General features: G+C 40.1%; 1 protein-coding gene across 10 annotated transcripts in view; it reads left to right on the top strand.

Moving 5' to 3' along the window:
- Nucleotides 1–18,869, top strand: part of LOC122557767 (myb-like protein X) — an 84,677-nt gene that overhangs the window by 18,588 nt on the left and 47,220 nt on the right. For 7 of the 10 annotated variants that reach the window (XM_043705742.1, XM_043705745.1, XM_043705743.1 and 4 more), the window contains exons 5-8: nt 10,512–10,637; nt 13,973–14,047; nt 14,672–14,743; nt 18,325–18,453. In XM_043705742.1, the coding sequence (XP_043561677.1) occupies nt 10,512–10,637; nt 13,973–14,047; nt 14,672–14,743; nt 18,325–18,453 (402 nt within the window). The remainder of the gene's footprint in view (nt 1–10,511; nt 10,638–13,972; nt 14,048–14,671; nt 14,744–18,324; nt 18,454–18,869) is intronic. The other 3 variants (XM_043705737.1, XM_043705741.1, XM_043705738.1) reach the window with 3 other exon arrangements.

Here is an 18,869-nt window from a genome sequence, read left to right as displayed (position 1 = left end):
CCTAAACCTATGCTCTCTAGTTCTGGACTCCCCCACCCCAAGGAAAAGACCTTGTCTATTTACCCTATCCATGCCTCTCATGATTTAATAAACCTCTATAATGTTGGGTCAAATGTCCTTTTTTGTGCAGAAAGTTCTACACTAGTATGGGATTTAACAAAGAAGTGGTTGCTTCAAAGCTTCAGTGATGTTCTGCATAAATTGGTTTCCCTCTAATTAGCTTAATAGAAACGTAGAATGCTACAGCAGATTTGGAGGCCATTCTAGTGTTCAGGTCTCTGGCAGTCTTTCAAACAGCAATCCAGTTAGTCTCACCACGGAGCTATTTCTCCATACCCCTGACACTAATGTTCCAATTCAATTCCCTTCAGAAAGCCAGGATTGAAGCCATACCCACCAGCCTCTAAGGTGGTCCACTCCAAATCCTAACTATTCACTATGGGGAAAAAATGGTTCCTAATATCATCTCTGGCCTATCACTTTACATTGGTACCCTTTGTTAATCAACCAAAGACAATTTTTCTGTATTCACTCTATCTCACACCTTCAGTATTGGCCCATATCCCCCTAAACTCTTCCTATTCGTATACCCATCCAGATGCCTTTTAAATCTTGTATTTGTACCAACCTCCACCACTTCCTCTGGCAGCTCATTCCATACCACCTTCTGCATGAAAAAGTTGCCCCTTGGGTTTCTTTTATATCTTTCCCCTCTCACCCTAAACCTAGGCCATCTAGTTCTGGACTCCCCATCTCAGGAAAAATATTTTGTCTATTTATCCTATCCATGCCCTTCATGATTTTATAAACTTCTATAAGGTCACCCTTCAGCCTCTGATGGTCCAGGCAAAACAGCCCCAGCCTATTCAACCTCTACCTATATCTCAAATCCTCCAACCTTGGCAACATCCTTGTCAATCTTTTCCGAATCCGTGTGGTGTGTTTGAGGAAAAGACCACTATTAAGTCAAGTAGTCTAATAGGAAGAGCAAGCTGGGCCAGGATAACGAACACAGTGGGACAAGTGGTTTGAAGTGTATTTATATTAATGCAAGGAGTATAATAGGTAAGGCAAATGAGTTTAAAGCCTGGATTAGAACATGGGACTATGATGTGGTAGCCATTACAGAAACTTGGTTGAGAAAAGGGAATGACCGCCAGCTCCATGTTCCGGTGTTTAGATGTTTTAGGTGAGATAAAGAGGAATGTGAAAGGGATCGGGGGGGAGTTCTGTCACTGATTATGGAGAATGTCAGCTGGACTAAGATAGGATGTCTTGGAGGGCTCATCGGGCAAGGCCAGGAATAAGAAAAGTACAATCACTATGATGGAGTTATGCCATCAATTTCCAAATAGCCAGTGGAAGGTCGTGGAACAGATATGTAAGCAGATCATTGAATGATGTAAGAGCAATAGAGGATTGTAGTGGATGATTTTAACATCCCCAATATTGACTGGGAATGTCTTAGTGCCAGGGGCTTAGATGGGACAGAATTTGTTCGGTGCTTCCATGTGGATTTCTTGAAACAATATATAGATAATCCAACTAGGGAAGGGACTGTACTAGACCTTGTATTGGGGAATGAGACTGGCCAGATGATCAGAGTTTAAATGAGGAGCATTTTGGGAATGACAATCATAATTCTATAAATTTTAAAGATAATTATGGATAAGGATAAGACTGGTCCTCAGGTGAAACGGCTAAATTGGGATAAGGCTGATTATAACAATATTAGAGGAGAAAGTGAGGTCTGCAGATGCTGGAGATCAGAGCTGGAAATGTGTTGCTGGAAAAGCGCAGCAGGTCAGGCAGCATCCAGGGAACAGGAGAATCAACGTTTCGGGCATAAGCCTGAAGAAGGGCTTATGCCCGAAACGTCGATTCTCCTGTTCCCTGGATGCTGCCTGACCTGCTGCGCTTTTCCAGCAACACATTTCCAGCTATAACAATATTAGGCAGGCAGTAGAGAAATTAGATTGGGGGTGGCTGTTTGAAGGTAAATCCACATTTGACATTTAGGATAAAGGCCAGTTGATTAGAGTTCAGGATGGGTATGTTCTTGTGAGGTTGAAAAATAAGGATGACTAGCTTCAGAAACATTAGATGACAACAGATATTGAAGGGTTCATCAAAAAATGAGGCATAGGAAGGTTTAGGAAGCTGAAATCAAACATAGCTCTTGAGGAGTAGAAAGGAAACAGGAAAGAATATAAAAAAGAAATGAGGAGGGTTAGAGGTGCCATGAAGTGTCTTTGTCAAGTTAGTTTAAGGAGAATCCCTAGGCATTTTATATGTATATTAGGAGCAAGCAGGTAATGAGGGAAAGGGGTGATCTGCTCTTGGACTAAGGAAGGAAATTATGTATAGAGACAGAGGAAGTAGTTAAGTATATTGCATTGTTATTCACCAAGAAGGTGAACATGGATAATGGTGAGATTGGAGAGGGGGTTTGGTGATACTCTGGGCATGTTGATATTAAGGACGAGGCAATGTTGGAAAAACATTAAAGTAGGTAAGTTCTCAGGGCCTGATGGATCTATCCCAGGATACTGAAGCAGGAAAGGGAGGAAATTGCTGGAGTCTTGACAAAGATATTTGTGTCCTCTTTAGCCACAGGTGAGGTCCCAGATGACAGAACAAAAGCCAGTGTTGTTCCTTTCTTGAAGAATGTCAACAGGGATAATCCAGGAAATTATAGGCCAGTAAACTTTACATTAGGGGTTGGAAAATTATTGGAAAATAATCTTAGGAGCAGGATTTACTTGCATTTGGAGAAGAATGAACTTTCTCGGGATAACCAGCATGTTTTAATGCAGGGAGGTTTTGTCTCACAAATTTTAGAGATTTTTGAGGAAGTAACAAAAACTGTTGATGAGGGAAGGGCAGAGAATGTTATCTACATGCATTTTACTAAAGCATTTGACAATGTTCCTCATGGTAGGTTGATCCAGAAGGTTAGTTGTATGACATCCATGGCGAGTTTATAATTTGGATACAAAGTTGTATAGTTATGGCAGGGTAATTTTCTCTTGGAGCTCTGTGATCAGTGGTGTTCTGCAAATATCAGTACACGGACCTCTATTGTTTGTAATATATCTAAACTATTTGGATGAAAATGTAGGTGATAGGTGTGCAGACGACAGTTGTGAATAGTGAGGAAAATTGTGAAAGGATGCAGAAAGATATAGATCATAGAGTCATAGAGACATACATCAAGGAAACAGACCTTTCGGTCCATCTTGTCCATGCCAACCAGATATCCGAAATAAATCTGGTCCTATTTGTCAGTATTTGGCCCATATCCCTCTAAACGCTTCCTATTCGTATACCCATCCAGATGCCTTTTAAATGTTGCAATTCTACCAGCCTCCACCACTTCCTCTGGCAGCTCATTCCATACACGTACCACCCTCTGTGTGAAAACATTGCCCTTTAGATCCCTTTTAAATCTTTTCCCTTTCAGGTTAAACCTATGCTCTCTATCTTTTGACTCGCCCACCCTGGAGAAAAAACCCTATTTACCCTATCCATGCTTCTCATAATTATATAAGCCTCAATAAGGTCACCCCTCAGCCTCTGAAGCTCCAAGTAAAATTGCCCCCAATCTATTCAGCATATCCCTACAGCTCAAACCCTCCAACCCTGGCCACATCCTTGCAAATCTTTACTTAACCCTTTTAATTTTCACAACAACCTTCCTGTACCTGAAGTCCAATAGTGGCCTCACCAATGTCGAGTACAGTGGCAACATGACCTCCCAATGCCTATACTCAATGCACTGACGAATAAAGGCAAGAATACCAAACACCTTCTTCACTATCCTAACTGCCTATGACTCCACTTTCAAGGTTGAAATGTTGGGTGAAGAAATGGCAGATAGAGTTTAATCTGGACAAGTGTGAAGTGATGCATTTTGGGAAGTGAAGTACAAGAGCAAACTGTACTGTTAATGGCTGCACACTTAGGAGCATTAATATACAGAGGAATCTTGGGGTGCAAGTCCATGTTCCCTGAAAATGGCACTGGAAGTGGATAAAGTGCTAAAGAAGGCGTATGGCATTCTTGCCTTCATCAATCAGGGCACTGAGTATAAAAGTTGACAAGTTAAGTTGCAGCTGTATAAAATTTTAGTTAAGTCACATTTGGAGTATTGTGTGTAGTTCTGGTCGCCACACTGTAGGAAGGTCGTGGAGGCTTTTGAGGGGATGCAAAAGAGGTTTACTAGAATGATGCCTGGATTGCACTGTGTTGGCGATAAGGAAAGTCTGGACAAAGTTGGATTGTTTTTGCTAGAGCGCCAGAGGCTGAGGAGCAGCCTAATAAAAGTATATAAAATTGAGAAGCATGGATAGGGTAGATAATCAAAATCTTTTTCCAGGATGAAAATGTCAAATACTAGGGTGTATCGATTTAAAGTAAGAGGGGAAATGTTTAAAGGACAGGTTGGGTAAGTGGGCATATCAATGGCAAATGCTGTATAATGTGAGGTTATTCACTTTGGAAGCAAAATCAAGAAGGCAGAGTTGGGAAAGGGGAGTGTGCAGCGGGACCTGGGTGTCCTTGTGCACCAGTTGCTAAAGATGAGAAGGCAGATGGTAGAGAAGGCAAATGGTATGTTGGCCTTCATTGCGAGAGGTTTTGAGTACAGGAATAGGGATGTGTTGTTGCTGTTATACAGGGCCTTGATGAGACCACACCTAGAATATTGTATGCAGTTTTGGTATCCTTTGCTGAGGGAGGATGCTCTTGCTCTGAAGGGATTACAGCAAAGGTTTACCAGGCTGATTCTGGGGACGGAGGGACTGATGTATGAGAATAGAATGACCAGGTTAGGATTGTTTTCGCTGGAGTGATGAGCCTGTGGAATTCATTACCAGAGGAAGTAGTTGATGCCAAAACATTGAATGTATTCAGTAGCCAACTAGATATAACACTTGGGGTGAATGGGATCAAAGGTTAAGGGAAGAAAGCAGGATTAGGCTATTAAGTTGGATGATCAGCTATGACCATGATGAATGGTGAATCATGAAAAGTTGTGGTCCCAACACTAATCCCTGAGGAACTCCACTTGTCACTGGCTCCTATCCTAAAAAAAGACCCCTTTATCCCAACTCTCTGTCTCCTACCAGTCAACCAATCCTCTATTTATGCCAGTAACCCTAGCCCCTAGCCCTGTAGGCTCTTATTTTATTTAGCAGCCTCCTGTATGGCACCTTGTCAAAGGCCTTAAAGAAATCTAAATAGATCACGTCCACTGGCTCTCCTTTGCCTAACTTACTCATTACCTCATCAAAGAATTCTAACATCTTTGTCAGGCATGACCTCCCTTTGACAAAGCATGTGCTGACTAAGCCATATTATTACAGTGCACTTCTATGTACTCCGCAATGTCATCCTTATTAATGGACTCGCAAATCTTATCAATGACAGAGGTCAGGCTGACCAGTCTATAATCTCTTGCCTTCTGCCTCCCTCCTCTTTAACAGGGGTGTTATATTAGTCATTTTCCAGTCTTCTAGGGCCTCCTCTGACTGCAGTGATTCCTGAAAGATCACCAGCAATGCCTCTACTATCGTCTCAACTATCTCCTTCAGAACTCTAGGGTGTATTGCTTCATTTCGCTTTTAGCTTCTAGTTATTTGCCATTCTCTTTTGGTATCCTTTTTATTCCCTAAAACGAATACCTTATCAATTTCCTAATTTTTTACGCCTCCAGTTTCTTTGTTGAATACAAGACGACCATTTACCCAATTTTAATTGTCTGTGGGAGTTACCATAGACAAGAACTGTACCTTCTTGTATTCCTGATACTTTACTGTGATCTAAATAAATCTTGAGAGTTACTGGATTGCTATTTTGGAATTCTTGCATGAATTCCATCAGGTTCTCAAAGTCTTTCTCTAACTTCAGTGATTAAAACCACTGATCTTGCAACATTTCATTTTTGAATTCAGTTTCTTCCTTAAATTCTAATGCATAGACTTCAGGCACAAGCCAGTAAACATCGACAGTTCCACCTTTAACACCTTCATAACCTGTAGACTGCTGTGTTTATTCATAGCTGTATTCTCAGGAAACCCTGTAACATTAAGGTCCAATTATCTTTTGGCCACTTCATCTTCACAGCTACCCTTTCATACAGATGATGTCTCTTTCAAGACTAAAGTTAAAAATCACACAACACCAGGTCTTAGTCCAACAGGTTTAATTGGAAGTACTAGCTTTCGGAGCGCTGCTCCGTCATTAGGTGGTTGATGAATGAGCGGCGCTCCAAAAGCTAGTGCTACCAATTAAACCTGTTGGACTATAATCTGGTGTTGTGTGATTTTTAACTTTGTACACCCCAGTCCAACACCGCCACCTCCAAATGTTTCAAGACCATTCTCTGTAAATTCAGGCACTAAATGGAGATTTCTAATTGAGTCAAATCACTCATTGAGATCAAAATAATCCTCTGAGTGGCAACCAAATCTTTCTTCCTTTATCTTCAACATTTCTTTGGCCAAGTCATGTCAGCTGGTTTCTTTTTCACTTTGGAGTTCAAGCTGTTGTAATTCAAATTCCATTTCTCTTTGTTTTTTGGCAGTACTTGCTGTCACTGGCAACTGCACCTAACTATGATTCGGAGATGCCGGTGTTGGACTGGGGTGTACAAAGTTAAAAACACAATCACCTGATGAAGGAGCGTCGCTCCGAAAGCTAGTGTGCTTCCAATTAAACCTGTTGGACTATAGCCTGGTGTTGTGTGATTTTTAACTTTGTGCACCTAACTATGCATGTGTGCTCATTCAGGAACGCATCGTTCCCACTTCTTACATCATCACGTAAACTTTAGGTATGATATGAACAATAAATGCAGTTCCATGTGTGCACAAGGAAGCATGCGCAATTTTGAACAGGGGCTCAGTAGTGCTAGAGGGGCCTCCAAAGTAAGAAGGGAATTAGCATAGAATCAGCTTGAGGGCAGTGGACAACAAGGAGAGCCCAGGATCTGGGAGAGAGTAGTACAAGAGTGGCCCAAGTGCTGGGAGGCCATATCCTTCACTGTTACCCTTCAGTGCACTCTCTGAATTTGCGTACATACGATTTAAAATGTGTATGCATCAGTGTCAGCAAATGTGGCTTTGTTTTTTTACTTCTCTCCATTTCAAGATTTTCAACTTCCATTTCTCTTTCAATGCTCATTTCTTCTGTATTTCTTCCATTGTAAATTTTTATTTTGCTTTTCTCTCTTTTCCTCTCTCTCAAAGCTTCTCATTTCTTCACGTCTCTCCAAATCAAGCTTTTTTCCATTTCTATCTCAATCTTAGTTGATTCTGGTGGTGTCATCTCAATTGGAATTGGTGGATAATCCCTCTAAGCATCTCTTTATTTGAATTTCCTCTTTTAATTTCAAACTTCAAATTATGTTCTAACTCTTTCAGTGCAGTCTTAGTTAACAATCCAAGAATCCACTGTGATACTTTCTACTTCCAGAAAAAAAAATCAGCACCAGCCAAAGCCATTTTCAAATTACAATCTGTGTAACAAATTTCACAGCAACTTCGATTTTATGACCAGTATCTCCATTTACTTGTCTCTTTAAAGATTCACAAATCTCTGTTAAGTTTCACAGATTTCTATCCTGCTAAGACTTCCCACTTCGTTATGATCCCAGCTGTTGTTAATACTGGACAACTCAGGTTCCAGAGTGAAACCTAACTTGGTAGACCATAAGGTTTATTTTTCCATTTTGGGTACTGCGTTGGCCAGGCACTGAACATATTCACTTGAGACTGCTCATGTGCTTTCAACAAAAGAATGGAAGTTAAGTTTAGCGAAAGGAAAATAAAACCAGGCTTTTAACTTTGTTTTAAGAACCTCAAAAATAGCTAAAAGAAATACGCAACCCTTCTCTGAGCAATATCCTTTACAGACATTGAGCTCCAGGGAAGTATCACTTCTACATTCCCTTTAAAACTTCAAGCTGAACTGACAAAGTTGCCACTGAAGGCTTTTGGTGTCTTTGTGCTTATTTACTGAATGTCATTCACTCCATCCTTCCCCAAGACACAGGGACAGGCTAACTGACTGTACTCTGACTTCACAACTTGTGGCTATGAAAATAGCTTAAGATTCCTTTCCAGTTCTGATGGCCTGAATGTATTCATAGACAAAAAAAAACTGTTCTGCTGGAATGGGTCTATTCTTATAGACTCAAACTGCTTGTGTCCAGTCATCTGTCTCGCTGTGGTACATAAAAACTCTAGATAACAATAAGAAGACCTTATCTCATGGCTAATTAGGAGAAAGAGAGGACTGCAGATGCTGGAGGTCAGATTCGAGAGTGTGGTGCTGGAAAAGCACAGCAGATCCAGTGACTTCTTGGGAAGGCTATCATTTCTTTCAAATGGAAATCTGATCATTATTTTGAAAAGCAGGTCAGGTCTCCTCACAACACTGAGAACTCAAATCCAGTTTACATTCATGATTTATGCTTTTCACTTTCAAACACTACATTGAACTTGATCATATTATGATCATTATTTGAGAAATGTTCATGCACAATTATGTTACTAATTAAATCTAGCTCATTACTCGTCACTAAATCCAGAGTTGCATCCAGGATATATCACTGTAGGAAATCTCAGTCAGTTTCCAAACATTCACTATCTTTCTGACAATCCAAGTTAAAGTTAGAATCCCCATTAATTATGCTCTGGCTTTGCTACACACTTGTCTAATATCAGCACTTTGGAGCTGCTACCAGGGGGTCTGGACACAGCATTTATTTTAGATTATTTACTGTAAATAGTTCTTTGTATGTCCTTAATGTGTTTGTAATTACCTGACAATAGTCAAATAAAGAACCCTGCTTCATCATTCCAAACACTGTCTCCACTGAATACTTTCCCTCACTATATACTCCCTTCCCATTTGAAGGAATTTTGCTTCTAATCAGTAAGGCTCCTCCAAGGCCTCTGTCATTTTTCTGTCTGTTCTGTAACCTTATAACCCGGAATATTTAATTCCCAGTCCTGACCATCACACAGCCATGTCTCAGTCATGACCATTACATCATATCTACAGTTTGTATCTGTGCCTGCAGCTTGTTTAATTTATTCCTTATTCTCAGTGTATTCATGTAATGAACTCTGATTTGGACCAAACACTATAACCTGTCCCTCAGCGCTGATGCTTAAGTCATCTGTTTATTATTTCAGTCTGATGAAGTTTAATGAAGAAACGCCTTAAAATTTTGCCATTCGCTCTCATGCCTGAATTAGGATTCCTGAGGTTCTTGGCAATCTGTCATGTTCCTTGAATTATAAACTGTAATGACATCCTCCAAGCAACATTACCCACTCCCCAACTCCACCACATTGACTATTTTAAAGTACCCGTCACTACCCTATTTAGCCTTTCAGATAAGACATTGGACCCAGGTCAGTTCAGGTGCACCTTATCCCAGTATTACAGGTCCTTCTTGTCCCAATATGAGGCCAGTGCCTCACATAATGAAATCCCTCTTTCCTGTATCACTCCTATAACCATGTGTTTACTTCCATAATTTTCTTATGACTATGTCAATTCGGATGTGGCTCAATTAATAATTCAGAAATTGTAATGATTGAGATATAGTTCTTTAATTTGCTCCAAATTCCTGATATTCCCCATGTTGCCTATGTTGGTCTCAACATGGACTACAACAACTGGATCCTTCTTGTTTCATTCCAATATCCTTTCAAGCTTCTTGAATATGTCTCTTACCTTGGCACCAGGCAGGCAACGCACCAAGCACAACTTTGCATCTTGCTGACAATGGATGCTATGTGTATCTCTTATTATACAATACACTACTATTATCACTTCTTCTTGCTCCCCCTACTTGTGTAGCCTCTTGTACCATGGTGCAGTGGTCAGTTTGCCCATCAGTTGGACCCTCTAGCAGCAGGTGATGGAGAGCACTGACCAACGGAACTGAGCAGTTTGTTGTGAAATGTTCCACCAGCAGGTCATGACAGTGAGGGACATGAGGTGGAGCAGTTAAATGGAGTCTCACTGGGGAAGAAAAGACAAGGGGTCTTTGGTAAAAGGAGAAGATAGGCGAAAGCATTGCTCAGCCCAGCATTATCCCACGCACATCCTTCCATGCAAATGCTGTAAATAGTTCCTTGTATGTCCTTAATGTATTTTCATGTTTGTAATTACCTGACAATAGTCAAATAAAGAACCCTGCTTCATCATTTTTAGGTCATCAGTATATTCAAATTTCATATTACTCATGGTCATCTGCCTTACTAATGTGATTTACTACTTGGTGTCAAATGATGATTACCATTTCCCCTTGTAAAGTACCTTCGCTCATTTCACTGCTGTAAGGTGGTGTGTAAATGTAAGTTGTTGCATTTGTTTGACAAGGTTGTATCTTAGCCAGCAGTGCATGTATTATCTTTTGACATTAGCCAACAGTACTTCTCCAGTCTAAGATTTACACCGTTGACACTGTTATTTACTTTGCATGAATGTAGAAACACAGGAAATCCGCACAGGCAAAGACAGCCATAAGGACAGGACAATGCAGGTCATTGATCGCATCACCCAAGGTCAGTTGCAAGATGAACATAACCAGGAAGCTGAAGGTGGAAATAATCAAGGTGGTAATAATTGCAGGACAATTTAAAAAAATGGTACTGTATAATTTGGAGACACTGGAAAGGAGTACAGTAACATGACTCTATTTAAAACTTAAATGGAAAGATATTCTGGAGGAGATGCTTCAGGTTCAAATTATTCTAAATTTATATAGAAAAATTATCTCAAATTTACTTATGCATGGTATTTAAGATCTTCAAGATTTTCATCATTCCAAGAATATCTGTGATGAATGCAAGTTGAAATTCAATGGCATTTTCCCATTTGCATTTCCAACAGCTCATTCCAAGTCTCTCCCAAATGTCTTGCCCAGCACACCTAGACTCATAGCGTTATAGAACTGTACAGCATGGAAACAGACTCTTTGATCCAACTTTTCCATGCTGACTAGATATCCTAAAGTATTCTGGTCCCATTTGCTATCATTTGGCTCATGTCCCTCTCAATCCTTTCTAATCATATACCCAGGAGAAAGTGAGGTCTGCAGATGCTGGAGATCAGAGATGGAAATGTGTTGCTGGAAAAGCGCAGCAGGTCAGGCAGCATCCAGGGAACAGGAGAATCGACGTTTCGGGCATTAGCCCTTCTTCAGGAATATACCCATCCAGGTGTCTTTAAAATATTGTAATTGTACCAGCCTCCACCATCTCCTCTGGCAGCAAATTTCATACACTCACCCTCTATGTGAAAAAGTTGCATCGTAGGTCCCTTTTAAATCTTTCTCGTCTCAACTTAAACCAATGTCCTCTAGTTTTGGACTCGCCCAGCCCAGGAAAAAGACTTTGACTATTCACTTTATCCATGGCTGTCATGATTTTATATCTCATCTCATCTGCCAATAATCTCAGGAAAATAGTCCCAGCCCATTCAGCCTATTCCAGTAGCTCAAACCCTCCAAACCCGGCAACATTCTTGTAAATATTTTCTGAACCCTTTCAAGTTTCACAACATCCTTCCTATAGCAGGTAGATCAGAACTGAATACAGTATTCCAAAAGTGACCTAACCACAACATGACCTCCCAACTCTTGTGCTCAATGTACTGACCAATAAAGGCAAGCATACCAAATTCCTTCTTCACTATCCTATCTACTGAGAGTCCACTTTCAAGGAACTATAAACCTGTGACTCCAAGGTCTGTGTGTTCAGCACCTTCCCATTAAGTGTATACATCCTGCCCTGATTTGCCTTTCCAAAATGTAGCTCCTCACATTTATCTAAATTGAACTCTATCTGCCACTCCTCAGCCCATCGGCCCATTTGATCATTGTCCTGTTGTACTATGAGGTAACGTTCTTTACTGTCCACTAAACCTCCAATTTTGGAGTCATCTGCAAACTTACTACTCATACCTCCTATGTTCACATCCAAATCATGTATATAAGTGATGGAAAGGAGTGGACCCAGCACCAACCTTTTTGGCACACCGCTGGTCACAGGCCTCCAGTCTGAAAAGCACCCTTCCACCGACACCTCTGTCTTCAATCTTTGAGCCAATTCTGTATCCAAATGGCTAGTTCTCCCTATATTCCATGTCATCTAGTCTGGCTAACCAGTCTTCCATGGGGAACCTTGTCGAACGCCTGATTGAAGTTCATGTAGATTATGTTCACCACCGTCATCCTCTTTGTTACTTCAAAAAACCGTCTCAAGTTAGGGAGACAACACTTCCCACGCATAAAGCCATGGTGACTATCCCTAATCAGTCCTTGCAGTTCCAAATACACGTATATCCTATCCCTCAGGATTCCGTCCAACAATTTGCCCACCACTAATGTCAGGCACACCTTCACTAATTCTCTGCCTTTTCCTTACCGCATTTCTTAAACAGTGGCACCACATTAGCCAACCTCCAATCATCTGGCACCTCACCTGTGACTATCGATGATACAAATATCTCAGCAAGGAGCCCAGCAATCACTTCCCCACAGAGTTCTAGGGTATGCCAGATCAGGCTTTGGGAATTTATCCACCTTGGTGCGTTTTAAGATGTCCAGCACCACCTCCTCTGTAATATGGACATTTTTCAAGATTTTTCAATATTTAATACACCTCGTGCTCCACCTTCCATATCCTTCTCCTCAGTGAAATATTCATTTCACATCTCCCCCATCTCCTGTGCTTCCACTTATTGGTGGCCTTGCGGATTTTTACAAGGCCCTATTCTCTCACTAGTTACTCGTTTGTCCTTCATGTTTTGCAGAAATCATTTGGATTCTCCTTAACCTTATTTGCCAAAGCTATCTGGTGTCCCCACTTTGCCCTCTGGATTTCTCTCTTAAGTATACTCCACTGCCTTTATACTTTTCTGGGGATTCACTAGATCTCTGCTGTCTATGGATGACACATGCTTCCTTCTTACTCTTGATGAAAACCTCAATTTCTCGAGCCATCCAGCATTCCGTACACCTACCAGCCTTTTCTTTCACCCGAATAAGAAGTAGATGCTCCTGCACTACCTGTCTTCCCCTCCTACCTTTCCCGGGGGCAACACATCTATCTGACTGTATCTTCGATTTTTCTCCTTTCCTGCAATGGCCATCCATTCATCCACAGCTGCTACAAATTCCTCACTGCCTCTAACAGCCTTTCCAACCTATACATGCAATCCGATAGGACTTGCAACCAAACACACTTCCTGCAGCCATAATCATCAGTAACATGGAAACTCTGCCTAATCTCTAACATCGGACAGGAAGAGCACATCACTCCACTGAAATGCCATCTTTGCACCTTAACAATCTGCAGACCCAAAAAAAAGCTCAATCATACTGCTCTAAAACTTGCAGTGCCAGGCTAACTTACCATGTATCTTCTTTATTTTTATAGTTTAATCAAGAGGCGGATCTCAATAAAAACATGAGATCAAAACAGAACTACTCACTCATGTAGATTTACAAAAACAAGGCATTTATCTCTCAGTCCTCTTGGACGTCCTCTTATATTCCTGATGAAGAGATTATGCTCAAAATGTTGCCTCGCTTGCTCCTCGGAAGCTGCCTGACCGGCTGTGCTTTTCCAAAGCCACACATATCGATTCTGCAATAATGTCCACTTAAACCAAATTAACCGTAATTGAACAGTGGCAAACAAATTAGTAATAACAATTGGATAAGAGGTTTCACTTTAATATTTACAATACTGCAATGTTTGGTTCTGCTATATTATATGTCTTCAGTGAAAGACTTGAGATAAAGTTTTTGTTGAAATGTGATCAAAACTTCATTGTAGAAGAAACTTCAACAATAATGTAGAATGATTTGCTTCTAAAAATATCACATTCAGAATCCAAATCTTTGTCAGCTCACTAATATCAATATTCTCCATTGCTATTAAAGGACCACCATCACCTGAAGAAAGTGAAAATTGTCCTCTAATACCAGTACAGCAGAGGGTTGCTGACATTGAACAAAGTAAGTATTAATGCCAAAAACACAATTTCCTTCCTTACTCAAGTATTCAGTCCTACATTCTCCTACAATTAGATTCCAAGTCATCTCACGTGCTCTTCAATTGTAAAGGGATTTGCAAGCTTTACCCAGCCTCAAGGCTTTGTGCAGTATCACAGAATAGTATATAGGACTATGTCAGAATTGCAAATGTACTTGGGAAGTATTTGTGTTATTGTCAATAATGAACAAAATTATTTCAAATACAAAAGAAAATGCTGTAAACCTAAAATAAAAACAAGACAGTCCAGAAACACTTAGCAGATAAGGTTAAATCTGTAGTGAGGAACTAAATTAATTTCAACAGATTAATTCATTAACAAATTAAACATAATTGAACAGTGGCAATCTAATTAGTAATAACAATTATATTAAAGGTTTCACTTTAATATTTACAACACTTCAATGTTTGGTTCTGCAACATTATAATGAGCGGTGAAAGACTTAAGATAAATGTTTTGTTGAAATGTTATCAGAACTTCATCATAGAAGGAACTTCAAGAATAGTTTTGAATGGTTTGCTTGTAATAACGTCACATTCAGAAAAATCCGAATCTTCGTCAGCTCGCTAATGTACATTTTTTGCAGTTAGTAAAGGACAATCAACACCTGAGAAAAATGAAGTCAATACCAGTCAAGGAGTTACACCCTTTAAAAGTAGTAAGTATTCATGCCAAAAGCATAACTTCCATTCTTACTTGTGTACTCAGTCATATATTCTATTATAATAAACTTCCAAATAATCTCAGGGTGCACTTCAACTGGAAAGGAATTTGCAAACTATTCCTAGTCTCAAAGCTTTGTGCAGTATCACAGAATAGAATCCACGATCATGTACTTGAGGAAGTATTTGTGTGATGGAAAGCATTGTCAATAATGGATAAAATTATTACAAACACAAAAGAAAATGATTACAGATGCTGGAAACCTAAAATAACCCACAGGACAGTCCAGAAACATTCAGCAGGAAAGGTTAAATCTGTGGTGAGGAACAAAATTAATTTTTAACGTAAGGACATTTCACCTGTTCTAATGAAGGATCATTGGACCAAAGCACTCGTTCTGTTTGTCTCCATAGAGACTGCTCAGTATTTCAAGCTGCTTTCATTATAAAAGTGTTTTGTGGTGGCTTTGTTTGAGGAGAATAATTTTCACTGTAAGCAGAGACCATTCTCCTCATCCTCATGATAATTTCAGGGAACTATTACATGCACCTGAGCAGTCGGATGGGTCGCTCGTTCAGTGCAGTTTTAGAAATCAGCGCCTTCAACTCTGTAAGATATGTAAGAGTAAGATCTATTTCAGCGAGCTCACAAAGAGTCACCATGTGAGTTATTGCAGTGTATCTTGTACATGGTGCACACTGCTGCCACTGTATATTTGTGATTGAGGGAGTTTAACGTTAAGCTGAGGGCTAAGCTGCCATTTGGGTGGGCTGCTTTGTGCTGGATATTGTCCTGGTGCTGGAGTGTAGTTAGAATCACACTATCCAGGAAATAGGAGAGTATTGTATCATTCTCCTGACTTCAGCCTTGTTAATGGTTGATCAAGTCAGGGTAATAGGGAGAGGATTTACTCGCCATAGAATTGAAAGCTTCTGACTAATTAGTGATTCTGATCAATTTCTGGTCAAAAGTTACTCCCAGAATCTTGACAGTGATGGATTCAGCTAATGTCCTTAGATGTCAAGGAGGAAGAAGGCTAGATCCTCTATGGCTGGAGATAGTAAATGTTTGACATTTGTATAGTGCCAATGTTACATGCCTATAAAGCTGTTGGGCTATAACCTGGTGTTGTGTGAGTTTTAATTTTGTCCACCCCAGTCCAACACTGGCACCTCCACATCTTGCCTATTATCAGTCTTGCTGCTTACAAACACAGTCTGTTTCAGTATCACAGAGTCTTGGTTGGGACTGAACATTGTGCAATCATCGACAATCATTCTCACTTCTGACCTTATGATGGTGTTAGGTCATTAGTGAAGCAGCTGAAGGTGGTTAGGTGTGGGACACTGCCTTGACATCAGCCTGCAGTGATATCCCAGAACTGAAACGATTAGCCTCCAAGAAGCAGCCATCCTCCTTTCAGACTCCAACCAGTGGAGATTTGTTCTCCATTTCACAATGTATCCACATTTGGCAGGGCTCCTTGATACCATCCTTGGTGAAATGTTGTCATGTTGTCAAGGACAATCACTCTCACATTATCTCTTGAGTTCATTTCTTTTCTCCAGCAACTGAACATCAGTGAATTGGTCGTTGTCTGAACAACTCAGATTCCATTTTGGTTATTGTGTTGGCCAGGCACTAAACATATTCAGAGACTGCAAATGTGCTTCTAACAAAAGAATAGAAGTTAATTTTAACTGAAAGGAAAATAAAACCAAGATTTTAATTTTTTTTAAAGATTCTGTTAAAAAATAGCTGAAAGCAATATGCAACCATTTTCGAAACAATATCCTTTACAGACACTGAACTCCAGGGAAGTATCACTCCTACTATCCCTTTAAAACTTAAAACTAAACTGACAAGGTTACATATGAAGCCTTTAGTATCTTTGTGCTTATTCACTGGATGTCATTTTCTCTATCGATCTCAAGACACAGGAACAGGTTAACTGACTGACTTTGCTCTGACCTCACTACTTGTTGCTGCAAAAATAGTTCAAAATTTCATTCCCGCTCAGATGGCCTGAATGTATTCATTGACAAAAAAAGACTTCTGCTGGAATGGATCTTTTCTTATGGACTCAGTCTGCTCAACCTTCAGTCCCCACTGAATGCTTTCCTATATCTTGCAGCTTGTTTAATTTATTCCTTACTCTCCGTGTGTTCATGTAATAAACTCTGATTTGGGCCAAACATTATAACCTGTCCCTCAGCACTGATGCTTAAATCATCTGTTTATTATTTCAGTCTAATGAAATTTAAAGAAGAAATGTGTTATAATTTTGCCTTTAGGTCTAATGTTTGAATTTGGATTCCTGACAATTTCTTTGCTCTCTGTCATGTTCCTTGAATTAGAAACTGTAATAACCTCCTCCAAGAAACATCAGCCTCCCTTTCCACACCAACCCCCCACACAACTGCCACTCCATTGATGATTTTAAAGTACCCGTGACTGACTACCCTATTTAGCCTTTCAGTTAAGACATTGGTCCCAGATTGGTTCAGGTGAAGCCCATCCCAGTATTACAGGTCTCTTCTGTCCCAATACTGAAGTCAGTGTCCCACATAATGAAATCCCTCTTTCCTCTATCCCTCCTTTAACCATTTGTTTACCTCCATAATTTTCTTATGTCTATGTCAATTCGGACGTGGCTCAATTAATAATCCAGAAATTGTAACACTTGAGGTCCAGTTCTTTAATTTGCTCCGAATTCCTGATATTCCCCAAAGAGGACCTGGTGCCTATGTTGGTCTCAACATGGACTGTGACAACTGGATCCTCCTTGTCTCATTCCAATATCCTTTCAAGCTGCTTGAAGATGTCTCTTACCTTGGCACCAGGCAGGCAACACACCAAGTGCAACTTTGCATCTTACTGACAATGGATGCTATGTGTATCCCTTATAATAAAATACACTACTTTTATTACTTTTCTTCTTGCTCCCCCTACTTGAATAGCCTCTTGTGCCATGGTGCAGTGGTCAGTTTGCTCATCAGTTGGACCCTTTAGCAGCAGGTGATGGAGAGCAGTGACCAACGGAACTGAGCAGTTTGTTGAGACGTGTTCCACCAGCAGGTTATGACAGTGAGGGACATGCGGTGGAGCAGTTAAATGGAGTCTCGCTGGGGAAAAAAGACAAGATGTCTGGTAAAAGGAGGAGAAGAGAGGCAAAAGCACTCAGCTCAAAATTATCCCACAGACATCCTTCCACGTAAATGCTGTAAATGGTTTCTTGTATATCCTTAATTTACATTCATGTTTGTAATGAACTGGCACCAGTTGAATAAAGAACTCTACTTCACCATCTTTCGGTCATCAGTATATTCAAGTTTCATATTATTTATGGTCATCTGCCTTACTAATGTTATGCACTACATGGTGTCAAATGATGATTACCATTTCCCCTTGTAAAGTACCTTGACTCATTTTACTGCTTTAAAGTGGTGCATTAATGGAACTGTTGCATTTGCTTCACAAGTGGTATTTCATTAGCTAACAGCACGATTACTGGTCCTCCTTTTCCAGTCTGAGGTTTACACTGTTGACACTGTTATTTACTTTGCCTGAATGTAGAAACACAGGAAATGCGCACAGGCAAAGACAGCCATGAGGACAGGACAATGCAGGTCACTGATCGCAGCACACAAGATCAGTTGCAAGATGAAAATAACCAGGGAGCTGAAGGTGGAATTAATCAAGAAGGTAATAAGCTCAGGACAATTGAAAAAAAATTGTACCATATAATTTGGAGACAGAGGAAAGGAGTACAGTAACATGACTCTGTTTACAACTTAAAAGGAAAGATATTCCGGGGGAGATACTTTAAGTTCAAATTACTTTAACTTTATATGGAAAAAGTCTCTCAAATGTACTTGTGTATGGTATGTAAGATCTTCAAGATTTCATCATTCCAAGAATATCTCTGATGATTGCAGTGATTCCTGAAAGATCATCACCAATACCATTCCATTCTCAACTTGCACCCTCAGAACTGTCCTTCATTTCACTTCTAGCTTCTGGTCAGGCACATTTCCCTTTTGGTAACCATTTTGTCCCCTAAAACTAATACCTTAGCCATTTCCTAATTTTCTACTCCCAGTTTCTTTATTGATTTATTT

Source organism: Chiloscyllium plagiosum, chromosome 16, assembly GCF_004010195.1.
Source record: "Chiloscyllium plagiosum isolate BGI_BamShark_2017 chromosome 16, ASM401019v2, whole genome shotgun sequence".
NCBI lineage: Eukaryota > Metazoa > Chordata > Chondrichthyes > Orectolobiformes > Hemiscylliidae > Chiloscyllium > Chiloscyllium plagiosum.
This window is presented reverse-complemented; position numbering and strand designations above follow the sequence as displayed.